At 42.1% G+C, this 20,147-nt stretch overlaps 1 protein-coding gene across 2 annotated transcripts in view; it reads left to right on the top strand.

Annotated features, from left to right (window-relative positions):
- The first annotated feature begins 416 nt into the window (after window positions 1-416).
- Window positions 417-20,147, top strand: part of plpp3 (phospholipid phosphatase 3) — a 51,785-nt gene continuing 32,054 nt past the window's right edge. For both annotated transcript variants that reach the window (XM_036581585.1, XM_036581584.1), the window contains exon 1: window positions 417-1,071. In XM_036581585.1, coding sequence (XP_036437478.1) covers window positions 936-1,071 — 136 coding nt within the window. In that variant the 5' untranslated portion in view covers window positions 417-935. The remainder of the gene's footprint in view (window positions 1,072-20,147) is intronic.

Here is a 20,147-nt window from a genome sequence, read left to right on the forward strand (position 1 = left end):
CTCGTAACTTTTTATTTTTTGTTTGACACGTAATCTACTAAACTAAACCGCATGAGACAAATTGTTGTTCTAATCGGTTGTGTCGGATTTTTTTAACATTAAGGTCGAAGGTAAAAGTCTTCGTATTTTTATTACACAGTGATTTTATTGAGAATGGACGTCAATCTTCTGCACGTATCATTCAGCATTTCACTTCAGAGATCTTGGCGCGTTTGTGTTGCCGATTTCCAAAGTTTCCACCCGTATTCAGACAAACCCCGCCCTTTCACAATATGATTGGCTAATTGCTCAGGCGGGATACTTTGAGAACGAACAAGCCAATCGGCACCATCCAATCGACGCGTGGGGGCGGGCGGGGCATCTCGGAATACGGGTGGGAAAAACTCCTCCGGCCCGTTTAGAATAGAGGCCGTATGTGTAACACAAGCATGCAGGTAGCGAAGAGCGTGGGTCTAGAGGAAGGGGGCTGAGCCTGTTCAAGCTCTCCACACGAAAGAGTCGAAGGGGAGGAGGAGGAGGAGACGTAGGAAGGGAGTCTTAAAACTGGAGCCGGAGCTCGAGCGCTTTTAAAACGCCGCTCTCGTCCCCCCAAAACAGCCCTCCAACAGAAGCGAACTGGACTCAAGTTTTCACTCACTGAAAGGACATTAAACGAGGGGCCATTGTCTTCATTTGATAGCCCAAGACGACTCGCCACACAGTGAGGTGATTCACTTCATTCGTTTAAAAACTGCTCTTCGCGTTCCGGACGGAGTCAGCAGGACTTCACTTCAGCGCTCACCACCAACTTTTAAGGACTTTTCTCTTCAAACAGTCTGGACCTCGCCTCCCCACCATCCTAACAGAAGCGCTCTTTTCCGAGTTTTCATCGTGTCCCTCAACGTGTGTGGACTGAGATTTTTCTGAAAGCAAAGCAAGGAGGACGGATCTCTCACATGCCAAAGTACATATATGAGAAAGCAATGGCACTCGAAACAAGAAACGGTGGAACAGCGACGTTAAACAGCAGCAGCATCAACAAGAGCAAGAGGAAACTTTTGATAGCTCTCGACATCCTCTGTCTTATCTTAGGTGAGTGTTCACATCAGCCGTTCAGGAAAATGAGTAGAGTCGTTGCCAGATTCGTGCATGACACTTCCACTGTTTGGTTCCAGTACAGCAGTGCAACATCTGGGATGGAGTCAAATGTAGATAAACAGTGTTGCTGTTCACCAGCTTTAGTTTAGACCCAGCTTTCATGCTATTGCATTATCCTACTGCCAAGAAGCGACTGTAAACAAAGCAATAAGGGTCAAACTGTTACTGGCTTTTGTTATTCAAATATGATGCATGATATCCTTCTGCAAAATAATCCTGCTCAGAACTATCCCAGTTGTCAGCCTTGTTTAAATGTGTTTTGCATTGTTATCTCTTTAAACAGAAGTAAGTACCGTTAGAAAGCCCTTATCTCAGATGATAGGGGTGGGCACAGATGGCACCACTGTTTTACTCGTTGACTTATTAAAGGGAGTGTTAAACGGCATTGGCTTGTAAAACCATCACACATTTACATTCCTACTGGTGGCTTGGCTATCAGTCTGTGTTTACAACTTTAGGCAGCCTCCCATTATATTACAAGGGACCTTTTGAGTAAAATAATGAGCAGCTACAAAAACAAGTGGAGGAAACATTATTCATGTTCTCAGCTGTTTTTACAGATGTTGTGGAGGTTTTTGGTTTAGGTTTTGAAGGCTTGCCTTCATTGTTTAGCTGTACCATCTTCACCCATAAGGTTTAGGGTTATGTCCGGATGCTCTTCAACTGACCCTTAATGATCTTCCAGAGTTTGGAGTTTGAATGGTCAGCTTTGTTATCAGACAAGCACATGATGGTCACATTCTGCTCTATGGCGCGTATAACAGGCGAAATGTGGGCTTCACCACGCTGAAGATGTGTGAAGTCCCAGGGTGTCGACGACTCGACTTCCCTCATATTGTTGGAGTGTCTGGAAGCCATCAGAGCGAGCTTTCCCAGAGCTAGCGAGTGCTCAAGGCCTCGGATTAGTGAGCCTCAGCCCAGCGTTTGGCATTCTTCTAGGAGCCCCTCTCCTCAAATCCCCCTTTCACCAGATGGCTCATCTCTTTTCAGAGCATGCCACGGCATCATATCAACTTTCTCTCTGAGCGGAGAGGCAGGTCGAGTGCCCCTCCGTCCTTTTGTTCGTGGGAATGCAGAGAAGAATTGTGGTTTAGAGTAGCAGGGCTGAGCTGTTTAGGAGAACTGGGGGGAATCGCCCTTGAAAGCACTGCTGATCTTTCAACAGGCAACAGCTCTGGGAGTTGAAGAAGAACTGGTCAGCAGGTGGTAGAAGGAAGAGCTTCAGCAGCAGTGTGAGATCCAGATACTTTGAGATGATATTGCTGTTGCTATGAATCCAGGCTGTGGATAGAAAAATGTGGACAGAAGGTTCCAAATTTTCCAAAACCTCATGCACTTACTCCTTCCACTCCTCCCACTTAACCACTTTCATGCTTCTTCTTAGTGGGAAAAAAAAGGTGAAAATGTAGACGCGCAATTTTACAGTGCTTGCTTTACAGGCACTTTCAAAGAAACCAGAACGAGATTTGCTTTCACATGTGGTTCATGTAGACACAGAATTGCATAAACTGCATATGGAGCGAATCTCCTGTTTAAACTGACTTCCTTCTCAGTTTAAGAGATGGCGCTGCCGATGATTGCGCGCATCAAAAGCAGGGCACAAACAAACATGTTCTTTGTGATGTTAAAGAAAGGGTGGTTGCCCTGCTTTATGTTGTGGGGGGTGCTGTGAAAGAGAGGAGACTCTTTTAGATGGGGATTTGGGGAGGGGGCCTGCAAGGTTGCGGGCCACTTGAAGAATGTCTGATTGAAAGGGCTTTGTTCATGCGCACGCTGTGGGAATAGCCCATGCAAGGGCTGGATGCTTGGGGTTCCATCTGTTGTGTGGATGTCCTGCTATCGTTCTCTCTCTCTCTCTCTCTCTCTCTCTCTCTCTCTCTCTCTCTCTCTCTGTCTGTCTCTCTCTCGCTAGCTCGCTCTTACTCTCTCTCTTCAGTCTGGTTTAAGTTGATTAAGTGCCTCATTATTCTGTCTTCCAGAATATCACTGGTATTTTAAAGCATAAATTCCACAAAAATTGAGTTCAAACTGTTTTTCTTTAAGCCCTAAGCTTATATCTCATCTCTAGAAATCTTATGCCTCATACATAAAAGCCAATTTTGTCTGTACATTTTTCATAAAGAAGCCAAGCGTGTCTTGACTGAAAAAGCATTTAAGGTAACACAAAAATGTGCAAAGTTTCACTTTAATGCCCATTCACTCTCCTTAAAACATCGGCCAGCAAACTCCTCTGTTATCACTGTGGATGACTGGAGAATGGCGCTGTCTTCTATCAGCCGAATGATTGTGAGCAGTCAGGCAGATCGCTGTCTGAGGAGACTTGCCTCCCATGGAGATCCTCCAGAGAGAGAGCAGCACAGCCCGACCCATTAGCATACAGTAGTGCACTAAAGCAAAGGAGGGACGTCCCTGGAACTCACTCTCCCCACCCCTTCCCCCAGGGGGGCCATGCAGGAGAGGAGGGGTCAGCGATGACATACATTCTTGCCCATGCCACAGCATCAGCTAGAGCCACCAGGCAAGCTTTTACAACCCCCATCCCATCCCATCCCAAACCACTCGGTCATTCTTCAATTGATGATGCTGGTTAATTTTATTTTGCTCCAAGACTTACATGGCAAACTTGTCGGCAGTGCAGTTGTTCAAGCAACATTAGATGAAGGCCATGTGGTGAGTCAAGCTATTAACAGCCCAAGGCACTTAATGGCCTACAGTCCCCTAGAGCTTGAAATGTAGGCACTCAAATATTCATGTCAAGATTTGGTCAATTTGGATGTCATTTCAGAAATATTTGGGCATGGTTGGGTTTAAAGCGCTCATCCCATTTTTTCTCCCACTTTTAATTGACCTGCATTTAGCCACTTTTAGGTAGGATAATATTGCATTTCAGTTTTGTTTGTCAGTGATTAAGGTTGAAATTGTGCCTATCATGTGCTTTTATTAGTAATGTAGAGTTTTAGTTGGTCTTTGGATGGTTGACCTGCTTCATGTGGAGTTAGCACAGAATTTTGTCGGAGCTGCAGTTAGGTTCAGAATTTGGTCGGGCTGCTGTCGAGTTGGGATTGAACTTCTAGTAAAGCTGCAGTTGGGTTTAGATTGTACTTGGTGATCTGGGCCAAGTTGGGTGCAGGATGTTTTCAGGGTGTTTTCAGGGTGTATTCGGGTCTGGTTCAAGATTTCAGACCAGGTTAAGCTCTATGTTCCACTGTGTGCCGCCGTACCTTCCTCTGGGATGTTTGTAATGGAGAGACATGCTCGATGGCAGGAAACCATGTTCTAAAAACAGGCCCTCACCTAAGCACCATTGTGCTCCATGTCTTTCTTTAAGCACACAATGGAGCTGGGCTGCCATTCAAGGCTGGTCAGAGCCTGAGCACGCTCTGTGCATTTTAACACAGTCTGTCAGAACAGCATGCATTGCGCCTGCACTGAGACGACTTTTAGCCCAGTTGGCTGCGAGGAAATGCAAAAACACTAAATGGAAAAACTGTTTGCTTGTTTATGTGTAGAAAAGGGAAGCGATACGTGTCTCTTTCTGCGGTCACTGGTGTGTTTAAGAGTGCACGGAGTTAAAACAACACCAGAACCACTTGGCACTCAGGTTTTTTTCTCTCAGGGCCTACCTGGGCTGGTGCATGATCAAAGTGAAGGAAAAGGGTTTGGCTGTCTTGATTCTAGCCATTTATAACTTCTCTCTCATCTGTGGCGTTCCAGAAGGGGTAGGCGGGCAGAGTTATAGCGTGTTGGGGAACCCGTGGGAGAGTGGCTCATTTAGGGCCGGCCGTATTAACCTCCAGCTCCAGACTCGGCCACATCTATAAATATTTTCCAAAATTTCTCGAATTCTTCATCCTAGGTCAGCACGGCTTCTGCTCTTGATGTGACATCTGGTATAATTTTTGGGGCCGGGGTGTATGCAGGGCTGAACTCAGGAAAGGGTGGGAAGAGGAAAAGGTAGAATTGCGCTCTTGCTCTCTCTCTAGCTCGCTCTCTCTCTCTCTCTCTCTCTCTCTCTCTCTCTCTCTCTCTCTCTGTCTCTCTGTCTCTCTCCCTCCCTTTCTTCCACTCGTTGCCCTAGGTGTGGCCAGCTGTGCTGTGAAACGTAATCCTTCTCTTTTTCCGGACCATTTCCTCGAGCGCAAAACCTGTCTAGCTCTCTCTCTTTCTCTCTCTTTCTCTCTCCCTCTCTCTCCCTTTCTTTCTCATTGACCTGCTTGTAATTGCAGGAGACCCTATGAAGCTGCCACGGGGTATTCAGGAAAACCTGCCTGGCTTGGGCTGTCATGCACGCAGCCTGATGAGGTCCCCCTGCTCTAATGCTCCCTTAACGTCTTCCATAACAACACCAATCACACTAATATTTCTCCAGATTTGCACTTGTTACAGACTCAACCTTTACAAACATTAAGGCAACGCTGATTTATTATTATTATTACTATTTTCTAATTATTCCAGCTGTCTTTTACATCATATGAAAGTTTCATGATGCATAGATCGTTAGGAATTTTGAAAAGCAAAAAGTTTCGCCAACAAATGTGAAGGTAATTACATTATTCTCTCCCCTATAAAGCCACCGTTTTGAAGGTATTCCTACTGTAGTGATATGTATCTTTGTCCGTCACAGCCGTGAATTCCTCTCTGCCATACTGTACACTCAAATACATGCAATATATTTTCAGCACTTGTTGCCAGGATGTTTGGAGTGTTTACAGGCTAAGCTGTATGTTTGTAAACAAGCCCTGCTTAACATACACAGATATGGCATCAGGCAGGCGCCAGGACGATGACCAGTGCTGAACCCTGGGCGACTCTCATTTGTATACGTCAGAGCGTTTAACTTGAAGCCACTTAACTTTCCACCTGGAGGGGACAAGAGACTGTGATTGTGGTCAGCGGAGTGCACCCTGGAACTGAGAGGGCCATAATTTCAGAGTGAGAGAGACTGGTTGTGTTTAGAGAACCCACCGTGAGCGGTGCAGGGGAGTTTCCTTAAACATAGCAAAACTCCTGCTGGCCATAACATCTCATCCATGTTATAGTAATGCGCAGTATAAGCTGGTGGTAGTTCTTGTTAGCATCATGACTGACTACACTGACTGTGTATCAGGGAGAGAAATGAACAGTCTTGTGTAATCCAGTAGTCTCCTAAACCTCAGTTGCCATCTCTGAATGCGGTGGTGTATTTGTGGAGTTGTGCTGGCTTGACCTGCTTGTTAGGTAGTGCCATTTCCCAATTGCAAAATCGGAATTATTTTTATTGAGCGCTTTGCGATATGAACCATTAAGTTGGTATAGGGTAGTGGGTAACACTGCTTCTCTCCATGCACACTAGTGTTCAGCTTCCTGCCTAGGCAAACACACCATGCTGTCCCAATAAGAATCCTTGGACGAGGCACTCAACCCTACATTTACCCACCTCTGTAATGTGATTGAAACTGTAAGGCATTCTGGAAAAGATCTTCTGCCAAATGCCATGACTGCAATGTAAATGCAATGCAGGATTTGCTAACTGCACCACTAATGTTAATATTTAATATTTGGCATCTTTCTAGCATTTTATTGTTTACACAGTTACCCAAATAAGAGGATTCTGTTACCAGCACAGCCGCATTCTACAAGCCACACTGTCTAGCTGGCGCTACCCCACAGCCCACTAACAGGCCTGTTAAAACACCCCCTGTTTACTCGGCCTATATGTTACAGTTTCTGTCCATGTGTGTTTCAGTTTGTGCCTCTGTGTGTGGACAGATGTGTTTTTTTGTGCATGTTTTCAGTTTGTGACTGCAGGAGAGTGTGTCTCTGTGTGTGTGGCTGATTTCCGAGGCTGCTAGCCATGTGGTTTAATTACATGGCCTCAGGATTTATGGGATGGAGCAGCCTGCCTGAAGTAGCAATTAGACGGACGCACATGGGTGTCTTCCAGCTGTGTGTGTGTGCGTGCGTGGGGCAGTGTTATCAAACACTACAGGAGACTTCAGTGGAGCAGTGCACTGATAACATACCTCTGCTTTTTGTTAAATACCTCAAATTGTCTCTTCTCCTGCGTTATCAGCCGGCAAGCTAACCAAGCCCACATGCGTTTTCCTCCTTTATTGCCATTGAACTGTATTCTTGAACAATAACAAATTTGCTTAATTACTTAGAGCATGCAGGACTCACTGTACCACCTTCACCCCCCCCTGCCTTTCCACAAGCACCTCCTGCTGCTTTAGTGGGCCTCTTTTCCTTGGAGACAGAATTCATTTAGCTTATTTACACTGATCTTAATCATAGTTTATTTCCTCTTGTAGGCCTCTATTGCATCCCATAAACCATTGTTTCAGAGAATGAGGATGTGTGTTTGTGTGTGTGTACATGTGTGTGTTTGTGTGTTTGTGTTTGTGTGTGTGCTTTTGTGCATGCTTGTGTTTGTTTGTGTGTGTGTGTGTGTGTGTGTGTGTGCATGTGTGTGTTTGTGTGCATGCTTGTGTGTGTGTGTGTGTGTGTGTGTGTGTAAGGCCCATTCGAACCTGAACATGAATTAAATCTAATTTAAAGCATATTGCAACCTCTTTTATCAAGAGAAACAATGTAAACATGTTTCAGTATCAGACGTAGTGTTGTTTTTCTCAAAGCTGCCAAAAGTACTAAAAGAGCAGGGATTTCAAATCTCCATGGTGTGTAGTATTACAAGAAAAAAAAACTTAATCATACAGTCCAGTTTCAGCCTGTGTTGGAGGTCCCTCTCTTCAGCTTTGGATGTAATTAAATCAGAAAAAAAAACATTTAAATAAAATTTTAATAATATTTTCAATTAAAACGACTTTATTTACTTATTAATAATATTTGACACATTGATTTCTATTCTGCCTGCAGAATGGCCACTAGGAGGCCTGCAGAAGGGGGTTAAATACCCAGGTACTGTCTTCGAGCACCTTAGCTGAGCAGTCTCTAGTTTTTGTTTCGTTGCCTTTGATTTAGTTTCCGTATTTCTGAAAACGGTCATATTTATTTCGTAGCAATAGATTTCATTAACGATAGGTCAAGTCAGAGTCCCCAAGGTAAAATCTCCCCAGGTGAGTGGTACTGCACCAGAGAGAGTGCTTAAGACCAATGAAAATCAAACCGGCCCATGACCTCTGTTCTTGTAGATTTTTTAAAACGGACATACAAACACAATTATTACACACGCTGACCTAAAGGACACTTCTACAGCCTGAGGACAAAAGAGCGGTTCAAGTCCCCCACTAAGTCTATCTGTGCATGCCTGGTGTGTGTGTGTGTAGGGATAAAATGTTGGTCAGTAATAGTAGCTATAATACAGTCGCAACCATGCTTAACCTGCTTAAGCCTGAATGGAACAGTCTCTCTCAGTTTACTGAGCTGGGTTATAATTCCAGAGTGTTTTTAGGAATGTGATTTTGTGGAATCTTGTGTGTGTGCGCACAAGTGCATCCTTTGGAATGAGATTTCAGGAATCTTGTGTGGGCATCTGTTAAACAAACCGCATCTATGTCCAAAAGGCCAAGGACGACCTCAACAGCCCCCCACTCTTTCTCTGTCTCTCGCTCGCTCTCTCCCTCTCTCGCTCTCTCTCTCTCTCTCTCTCTGGGTCACATGGATTAAGGCCTGGGTGTTCTACATTCCTGTGTTTGTGCCTAGCTGCTCTCCCTAAAGGCCAGTCACCTCTGGGTCACTTGCGGCCACTAACTCCCTTCTTCAGAGTTAGTGGCAAAAAAACTTGGCGATATTATAAGAAGGAAAACAATTTTAAGCTTCAGTTTATATCAACATAATTATTAATTGGGGCAGTTTCTGTTGGTGAGTTCATCGTGAAATGCACACCTTGGAAAGAGCAGCCGGCCTTATCGTATAAATATATATAATATATATATATATATATATATATATATATACACACACACTTGCTTTTATACGAAGTTGTAACGTGACCGATTAACAGATTTTAGTGCTTTGGCTAGCTGCTATGTTTTCACAGAAAACTGTGAATGCCATTTAGTGAGGAGCATACTGATAAAGGCTGTTTATTCTATTGGAAAACGCAGTGCCACTTCAGTATGCAAATGTTTAGAGAGAGTGCGCAAGAGAGGAGGAATGAATAAGTGAGTGAGAGGCGGGGGGTAATTATCAGGGAACAGTGACCTCGTTAAACGTGTGGGTCAGTGTTTTTGTTAACGGGTGCTAATGGTCTTTATTTTTCACACCGCTGAATTGAACTGATGCCACAGTCCCCTGAGCCTCTGTTCACACACACATATGCATTTGAATAAACATATATGTACAGGCATATATCTGTCTATCTATCTATATGTGTGTATGTATGTATGTATGTGTGTGTTATGGCACGATTATTTCTTTAGGTGTGGTTCTCCAGGTCTTTATTGTAGTCTCGTATTTGTGAGTTTTAGTCTTAAGTGAGAGACTTGTGTATGTAAGTCCCCCCTCCCTGTCCAAAACCCACCAGATCACCCAACACCCCCCCCAAACACCACCCTCCCATACATATTTTTCTTACTTTGCATTCACAAACAGTCCACAGTCCATTTGTGCTATGCAAAGCTGTGGTTTTCTGGCCATGACGGCATAAAGGAGGGAAACAAAATAGAGACACCTTGGCATCTATAAACAGAAGTGACTGAGTGATGTATATGCTCGATTACTGTATATAAATACATAATATAATATCATATTCTGAAAAAAAGTTGAATGACGTTAAATGATGACAGTATCCACAGCTTTATAAAGAACATGCTGCTGTGGGTTTTTCGAGTGGTGCTGCTTGTTTCAGTGCCCAAACAATGCAGTTTCATTTGATGCAGTTTCTACAGATTTACACATTAGTGTTTATGTATCATGTCGACAGATATATTCTTGACATTGAGTATTGGCATAAGCCCAGAATTCCCAAATTCCCAAATGATTCATTAAAGTTAACTGCTCGTAATGTAGCCACTGTGAGCAAAAACCACATGTTTCTGATGTGGTGTTAATTCCAATCTGATAAGAGCATTCAAGGCCTTGTCAGCAGTCCCCAATTGGATGTGTAATGTGTTCAATCTGCTGTTTTCCTCTTCTGAAATCTGCCATTCTACATTTAATTCCATTTACTCTGCACAGCAGATGCCTGTTCAGAATCAGCGAGAAAATGTAGAAGACGGCTGTTAAAACCATCCTGTTAATCCTGTTAGCATCTTTATTGGCCTCTCTCTACTAAATTTGAGTCTGATTTTGTTAAGCCATTACCCAGACACTGAGCTCCATTGAAGGAGGGTGTGGACAAGTAACTGGCATTCAGCTATAAGCTCTGGTTGGAGACAGCGAGCGTGGAAGTGTTGCACAATGTATTATATGTAACCCCTAACCAAACACGCCAGTCATTTCTCAAGAATGCACAATATCTCAGAAATTGATGTGTTCTGATATAGGGCACACACGCAACACACTCTACCACACATTCCCAAAGCCACACTCACTCTAACCCAGACGTGCATATACATCTCTGCTCATGCCACACAAAAACAGGTCTAAATGTAGCTGGAGCTGTCTGGCGAACATGAATGAAGACTGCTATGTATAGGCATGGTTACAAAATCGTGTCCACAGCAGACAGTGTTTCTGTAGCTGCAGGGCTGGGTGGTAAAAGGACCAGAGGCTGATATGTAGTGTAGTAAGCAGGCTCTGATGGTGGAGTGCACAAGCCTGGATGAATCCCTTAAACTCTAGGCCTATTATTTAGCTATTAATATTAAGACCTTTTCAGCAAATGCGATGAATTGTCCACGGACTACTGTATGATGTTATAAATTATACTAAACGTCTTTCTTATTAGCTGTTTATGTTTATAAATCTAAAATTCTGCAGTTACTGTGAGTGATATTGAGTGATATCAGTTTTTTGCTTGTAATTCATTGAAACAAGTGGCGAAACTTTGTAGAGAATGTGACATTTTTATAAATACCATGTATGTTTTTATAAGTAAAAGGAGATATTTTATCAAAATCTGAATTTTGCTGAAAATACAAAGAGAAAAAAGAGGGAAAAAAATGAAAAGCAGATGGAATCATGGTGAGAGAGAGTTGGAAAGCTATGTTCCTTTTCATCTATTTCTCCCTGTGAACAAAAACGATCATGCCTCATGTAAACAAAGACTCCACAGTATAACCAGCAGCGGAAACAGAACATGTACATGTACAGTAGAACTGCATGATGAAACATATTAGGGCTTTTAGTGGCACGATATAAGAGCCTCATGACTTTTATTTTGACATGTTAGGGCCCTGCGCTCTGAGACTTAAGTAAACTGCGAGCCTCTTTATTTTCTTTAAGGAAACCACAGTAAATGATATTTATGCACACCCACGTCCCCTCTTAGGTAAACACATCCTTCACTGCCCTGCCATAAGCACTGTATGTAGTGGGCGGAAAAGGGATCAAAAAGGTAAAATAACAGAGCAGCGTCAATGCGTCTCAGGAAGACACTCCTTCGTGATTTTTCCCCCGAGTGGGCAATTTCTGCCACTCCACTGGGGATTGTCTGGTAAGTACAGACAGTTTGATCAAGTATGCTGTTAAAGTTCTGCTGGGTGTTAATGGAGATGCACTTGGGCTGTACAGTACAGAAGACCACCTGAGAAAATGAGTTAGTAGAGTTTATTTATTTGGAAAAACACAGCTGTTAGCATGTTAACCATTTCCAAAGCTCTCCAGGATTTGTAGTTATCGTTGAATACCTGGTTTGGCTCACGACCTTGAATAATTAAAAAAAACAAAAAATGTTCCTTGTGATTGCATTAATGTTTATTTATATTTGTTCTAGTGGTAAATCACAATTTTACATTTGACAAAGCCCAAATAAACACTTTTAACTCCTGGAAATGGAAAATATCACTGGCAAAAAGGCAAAAACAAAACACTTATGAGAACAATAACTTTTGTGTTTTCAACTATAAGAGAGGATATCTTCATAACTTGAAGAAAAGTTGTTTTTTTTTTTGCCATGTTTTTGTCAGTTGTTGATATTGAAACAAACAAAATAAAAGTCCCAAGTCCAGACTTGAGCCTGTCAATTCTGATTCCAAACTAAATACAAATATATTCCCTCATGTAACTAATCACATAGTTGTGTAATAATAACTATATAGCATACTAAAATCACAGTAGTAACTCTAGATTTCTAAGGGTTAAAGACTTTCTAGGCTGGCCCATTTCTGTTGCGCAGTATTGTGTGTCCACATATTCCCGGTGCGCGGTGCAGGTGCGGCGGGCCCGTAATGATGCTGCCCGCTCAGAAGCCTGCGCAAGTGTGAAAAGGCCGCGTCCTGGCGCTGATTTCTGTGAGTGGAAATTGCTGTGCATAAGCACATGTTTTCAGCCGGTCCGCGGCCCCACGGGCCGTCCAGTGCATTGAGGGGCTCAGAAAGGAAGGATTGGCACTGCTGTCAGTTACGCTGACCTCAGCAGCTTGCACAGACAATACTAAACAGCTCTCGGTGTGTGTGTTTGAGTGAGAGAGAGAGAGAGAGAGAGAGATGGCAGCAGTGGGGCTCGCTCACTTGTACTCACACACAGGCAGGCACAAATCAATCATCACTGAGCTACTAACACTGACAGACAAGGAAAAACCCCCACAGCAAAGGTAGCACAGTAGTGTTCTAACTTCAGTGGCATTGAAATGGTATTGAGTAGTTTGTTCTGTATTGAGGGACGTCATATTACACCATGATGGTTGTTGATATTCCATTCCAGTGACCCCTTTTTCTGTTTGTATTGGATTGAGCTACTTAATGTCAGGGTCAGTATGTTGTACTGTAATTTTGTGTACACAGCCCCCATTCTGACCTCATTAGCTTTTAGCCAAGCAATACTGGAGGGAAATGTAATCACTGGACATACTTTTAGATGCACATACCTTGCTGGGACAGTTTAGAATTTATGTTAGTCATCCTGTAGCCCTTCATTGGTGGTCACTTTCCAACCGCAGGACCACTGCTGGTTGGATATTTATGGCTTTTAACCTAGCAGTGACATTGAGGCGCTCCTGATTCATTCACAGTGCAGCGTACAGAAGCGCCCCTACCATGTTGATTTATCTGCTATGTTGAGAATGGTCTATCACCCAAGTAATATCTGGTTAGTGGTGGTCCTACAGTGGTCCCTTTCCATTGATGGATGGGGTAGAGGGAAGCTAATAAATTGTGCAGCAATAGGTGGGCTACTCTCAGTAATTATAAACCTAGAAAGTGTACCTGTGTGGTAGTTTCCAGTAGATGTGGAAAATGAAAACATCGACATATATCCAAATTTTAATCTGTATATTTAAACTGAGCGTGCCCCTCGGCCTCTCCTGGGAGTATCTTATTTGTTGTCTTTTGTAGAAACCACTGTCCATGATCAAAATTATGCATCTGGGTGCATCCTATCAGAGTGGAGTGGGAGGGGCTTATGCTACACATGCACACACCCACACTCAAATAGCTGGGCTTTTTTCTGCAGTTGCTTACAATGTAATATTAGAATCTTATAATAATGTGCGGTTTTGGAGCTTATTTAGACTTTGACCCAAGAATCGAAAGTTGTATTGAACCTGAAATCATGTGTATCATTTTACCTGCTAAATGTCTCAGTGAGCAGATACACGGCAGATAAATCTAATAAACTGGACACACATTGTATTCCCATGATATGCTGGAGCTTTTGAAGTATGGATTGCACCATATGCTTCCGGTCAAATGTTGCTTCCGCTCTGCTCTTTTGAGCATAGAGTATGTGCACACATGTGCGTGAATGTGTGTGTTTATGTAAGGGTCAGTGCCCCCTGTGCCACCAGGAAGGCAGGAAAGAGAGGCTGCATGCAGCGTCTACGCATTTTAGAGTTCACAGTTCACTGGACAGAGGTCAGTCGGAACATTAATTTGAGTTTGAAGTGATGGCGCACCACACACCGTGTGTGTGTGTTTTTGAAATGCCAGGCCAGTTTGAAATGCACCTCTTGACTCCTGAGGAATGCCACACAATGCAGCCTAATACCAGTGAACAAGTGCAGCACCATATATATAATGTACACAGTCATAAAGACACACACACACACACACACACACACACATATTTATATATATATATATATATATATATATATATATATATATATATGTTGCTCTAAATATTTAAGCCTAATAGTCCAAGCCCTTGCACTGCATTAGAGAGTATTCGTGCTGGGCATTATTGATTTTCTGTTTTAATGGCACTGACAGATAAATAAATGTGATTTGATGGATGTGTCAGGTTGTTTTGAGGAACAGTATACAGTACATAAAATGTAAATAAATGCATATTTTTCTTTCTAGTTCTTGTCTGGTTAATGTTTACATGTTTACAGCACTGTGTACGTTTTCTTTTGGCATTTTACAAGAAGAAAACAAACTCAGATTTGTTAGCTTTCCTGTTAGCAGTTCCTGTTCTGTATATTTAAATATATATTTTATAAATTGATATTCTGTATATTTAGTCAATTTGCCAATATTGAATTTACAGCCCAGCATTAAATTGGGTGCAAAGTGTTCTCTCTCATTCTCTCTCCCACTCTCACTCATTCTCTCTCTCTCTCTCTCTCTCTCTCTCTCTCTCTGCCCCCCTCCCTCAGTAATTAATGAACTCTTCCTCTAGAGTTTCCCTTGTTCCCAGCAGCGGTGTCCCTCTCTCATTGTGTTTAGCCCTGCCTCTCTGGCATAGGCTGATTAGGTCTGGCAGAGCGCCACTCATTCTCCACAGAGCCATTCCCACAGAGGCTGTATGCCCTTGTTTGTGCCTCCCCCAGCGCCTTCACTAGCTGGTCTTTCGGAGTGGGGGTCGGTCCCTGCCCCCCCCAGGCCTCTCCTCTCATGAACTGATAAAGCGATCAGTAGAGCTGAAACCAAATTCGACACAAACTGCTCCTCAGTGTGCTCAGATTCGTGCCACCAGCAGGTCAAAATGCTAAGCTAAATGGTCTTTGTCACAGTTATTGTTGACGATAACAAAAGCGTTGTGTGATTCTGTATTATTTTCACTCTTAGCTCATTAAAAGAAGCAGAGAAATTCTGTCAGAAGTGTGGATTCAACACTTTCAGTCAATATCACATTTGTGTTCGTAAGTAGAAAAGATGTGATTTTATGGTTTGAATTGGATGAAATGTGTAATCTTGCTTTTCAGAAAGAAAAGCCCATCCTTGACCCCATCCTATGTTTTTGTCATTTGTTGACCTTGAAAGTCAGATGTGCACTCAAACCTGTTGATACAGAATGGGCATACAGAATTAGGCATAAATGTAATTAATTATGTAACTAACTATGTTAATTATTATATAATTACATTGTATTATAACATTAGCAAATCAACAGTAGTAACTCTCAACTTCTAGCAGTTAACTTCCTAACCTATAGGTTAACTGGTGTTTGTGTCGCTACATTTTAGTCAGTACTATGAAACTAAGACGTTAAAAGAGTGAGGAATTGAAATGTGGGCCCACATGCAGGCCTTTGCAGTTCAAAGAGTTAAAGGCACCAGAAAAAATCCAGACTATCAGTGATGACTAATATGGGCCACTACCAGAGCGGGCCGACTTAGGGGTTTGACACATTTCCTTTTCTTCAGACAGCGTCAAGCCTCTGATGGGGCGTTGCTTGGGCGGTAGTTATGGCAGCTATCGGCGTCAGAACAACTGTCTGGAACAAATTTCTCTGTACCAGGTTGTGCGCAAGTAAAATTTCTCCCTCAGGCAAAGTCAGAAGTGGTATGTGAGAGTGGGGTGTAAGCGACTGTTAGCCAATAGCTCTTCCTTTTCTGCTCGCTCAGACAAGCATTGCTGGCTTTTATTGTGGTTGGCTGCTGATCAAGTTGCACTGTGAATGCTTGTTAAATCGAGGGAGCATCACTGATTATGCACTACTGTGTCATATGTCTTCTCAACAAGGCTCTCATACTGAACAGGTAGCTCATCTCACATATGCTAAGTGAGTCAGCATCCTTTGTTATAAATGTTGCCTCATATATCTGAATCAGTAGTGAGTTTGCTGTTGACAGTTTATGACTCTTTGGAAAAATATTAAAAACAGTTTGGTACAGAATGAGTCCCAGGAAAGAAAGGTGAGCTACTGGATAGATTCAGCCAAGATTCAAGAATGAGAGAGTGGCTGTTGGATAGATCCAAGGCGGTTTGCTAGAAGGCAGGAGCTTTAAAAAGACACCTGCTTATCTCCCGTTCACATGGCTAAGCTGTGCTCTTTGCTGCCGGTTTAACTAAATGAGATTTCTTTTGCATGCTAGTTAGATCACAGACAGGCTGCCACACTGATTGGCTCAAGTGGTATTGATGAAATTCAGAATTGTAGTATTTTTTCAAATATGTCATGATATCATGATATTTAAGTTTGCATCAGTAAAGTCTCAGATGTACCCTTTGTTCCTGAGTACTAGGACTTGGAGCTAATAGAAACCTGATGAGATTGTTTTGTCTGTTCTGGTTCTTCTAACATTACACCAAAGAGAACCTCACATAGTGTTGTAAACGTAAATCAGACAGAAACCATATTTCTAGAAAGGAAGATTTACATTTATTTTGGTTTTGTATTTTTGATCTTTCATGCCAATCTGAAGGACCCAGCAGCCAGACGACATATCAGTTATGCAATAAAATGTTATTATGGGTGTAATGCTTTTTATTTATCAATATTGCTAAAACTGAAAATAAGTATTTGGACACCAATGCTGGTATTGGTGATGGACAGTGTGGCAAAAAATGTAATATCAGGATACACCATAAGTTTTAATGAGACACAATGTCACAATATATGTTGTTTTCTGACATCTGATAAATTGGAAAAGACAACTTGGTAAATGTCATGGTCATGTAAAAAAAAATATGAACACATTAATTTATGTTCAACATTTCACATATTGCACTGCACTAAATACAGTAAAACAAAACTGATTATGCTCTGATCCAACATCCCATGGGGAAGAGTTTTTAAGTGTTTTTACTCACTGTTTCCACAACATGCTCAGAAGAGTATATTGTGGGATATTGTGATGGAATTTCTTGGATTCTTCCAGAATCTGTCACTACTTGCATGACTCTGTCTTGTGACGTGAGCATTTATGTGTTTTTGCATGTCTCTGCATTTGTGAGTGAGTTTATTGTAGAAATTAAACTTCTTTCACTCTGTCCTTCTAGCGTTTTTAGCATTCAGAGGTTGTTATTTCTCACTTAGTGTCATCTTGCTTCACGTCTGGCACACGTAAACACTGGTCTTCTCACATGAGGCCTGACCTCTGCCCCTGTCCTGATCAGTCTTAATGGTGTCAGTGATGGCTTTGTGGGTTTAGCAGAACCTCTGACCCAAATGTGTGTGAGTGTGCGCATGCATTCGCCTATGTGTGTGTGTTTTTCTGTGTTTTGAGTCCTCGCAGAAAGAGCATGTCACCGCACACATAAAGGATTTCCTCAGCACATCTTCTCACAATATACTCTTCCGACTCCACTCCCATTCCCAATATGCACCTCTCACCTAATAATGACTGATCTGCGTTTAATGCTAATTCCACCATTCAGCTTCATACTCATTTGTGTTCGGTGCTAAAGAGATTTGAAATAAGCATCCTGAACTAGACAGTTCTATTAATCTTGTCAAGCAGAGTTAGAGCACAAAATTCTCGGCAGCGGGAATGTGATGGACGGTGACCTAAATTGGACAGGCACTCAGACAGCATCTCATGTTAGTAATTAGTCAGGTGACTTTTAAAGGATAACTTTGACATTTTGCCAAAGATTAATGTTTCATCAGCTTGACATGCAGTAAATATGTTCAGGTTCATTTGGCGTGAATTGGACTTCTAGAAAAAGAATCAGTTTATAAATAGATTGTTAGTAGCGATGCATCGAAATTTCAGCCGAAAGGGAAAAAAGAAGAAAATTTAGGCCAAAGGATTAAATAGGTCTAAAACAAAGAGTCAAAAATCCAACACTTTCAATGGTGATGAAGATCTCAGTTTGAATGACGGCTGCTCAGTGCAAAAAAATCTTATTGAGTTTCAAGGTTTCCACAAAGAGGCATTAGACAAGCAATTTATGATCACTGTTCATGCCGAGTGTCAAGAGCTATGACACCAAAGAACTTCAGCACAGCTTTGCTACCATTTAGAAACACAACATCCCACTCAATATGCAGCATACGGCAAAACAACAGAAGCAGGAAGGAAAGTTCCTGCCAGCACCCTGACAACATCCGTGAAAACAGAATACACCAAATGTGCTATAAACTATAAACAAAAAATAATAAAGAATTATATCTCCTTGGATGACCTGTGGTTGTCTGTTATTGAGGGTCTTGGATTTTGTAGGTATGTATTGTAGCCTACATACTTTAATCACTTTGATAAGCTTATTTTATGTTTATTTAACTAGGTTTAACTGTTTATTTAACTCTTTATTTATTGTCAGCTGAGATATAACCTGTTAAAATCAGATTTTATCAATAATATATACGTTTGGTATGTTAATTCAAAATAAGGCAACAAAACTTACTTAATGAACTTTATTACAAAGTACTTTATTTTGATTTTGATGTCAGCCAAGAATTTCATTTTGGTTCATTCCTAATTGTTAATGTCCTGCCATAATTATTCCCCATGAAACAAGAAACATGAGATTCTGGGACAAAATGTGCTGTTATTTTTTTAACTGTGCACAGTTCCAGGTGGATTTAATGAGCTGAAGGTGGTCATGTCCTCTTGTAGCATCTAGTTCTGTCACACAGCATCATTACCGCTGCCTTAATCTGGCCAAACACTGACGCGGCCAAAATTAACCCTAAGCCAATCAAAATAATGCTGCACATTAAGCACACACACACTCGCCGGAGGTGCAGCTCTGTGCTAGTGCCAAACCGCCGAGTCCTCTTCCTCCCCCTGATGCCTGTCAGAGGATCAACACCACACACACAAATGCTTGCCCTCATATTACATGTTTAGACTGGAACTTCCTCATTTCCACTAGAGCATCATCTCTGATAAGGCTGTGCCAGCAAATCACTCCAATCCTCTCATTTCTCATGTAAACAGCCCTTTTCACACTGCCTTGAAATTCCACTATGCTGTCTCGCCATCTGTGTCGGGCTATATGAAGCTTTAAGCTGGCCGTAACGACTGACTGCCTCGCTCCCGTCCTCTGTTTTAAACCAAATGGAGCTACGTGCCCACATCTGATAACTCCCAAAAACCCCCCTCACCCCTCACTCAGCTGCACTTCGCCACCCACTTCTGATTGTTGTTGTATATGTGTGTGTGGTATGTGTATATGTAGGCTGACCACCCCGGCATGAAGCTTCAGTACCTATTGCCTTCAGTTGTTTTTCATTACCCTCTAGCTGAGCTGTCTGTTTTGGGGGGCTGCCTTTTGGTTAAACCGACTGTTTATGCCAAGCAAATCCGGGGGCTCCTGGGAAATTTGCACTCGTTCTCTTCTCAAACTTATTTTCTCATGACACTCATTCTGTGACTCAACGTGATGGCTCCATGCGTGTCTAGCAAGCTGGTATTACTTTCCATGTGAAGTTATTTGTTTAATCTTTAGAAGTTGAGTCATTTTTCTGTACAATCAGTTTACATTGCAGTCATTATATAAATGTCATTACATAAGTAATTCATTACATGCTTACTAGGGATGCACTGATATAGGAATTGTGGGCCAATGCTGATTTACCTTATTTTTCACGTACATATGTGCCGATGCTGATACACAAACGTTTCTAAAATAAAGAAATTGAGACTGCAACTATATGTATTAGCATTAGATAGTAACATAACATTTATTTGATGCTCACAAATGCAGGAAAATGAGGATATTTTAGCACAGCAGGCTTAGCATTGCACAGCATAGTTCTTCCAGAGTACGCCATCATAATAAATAAATATCATCAAATATTGGTTTGAAATATCAGTCAAATCTAAACACCTAACGCATCTAAAGCAGTTATCC

Source organism: Colossoma macropomum, unplaced genomic scaffold (assembly GCF_904425465.1).
Source record: "Colossoma macropomum unplaced genomic scaffold, Colossoma_macropomum, whole genome shotgun sequence".
Taxonomy (NCBI): domain Eukaryota; kingdom Metazoa; phylum Chordata; class Actinopteri; order Characiformes; family Serrasalmidae; genus Colossoma; species Colossoma macropomum.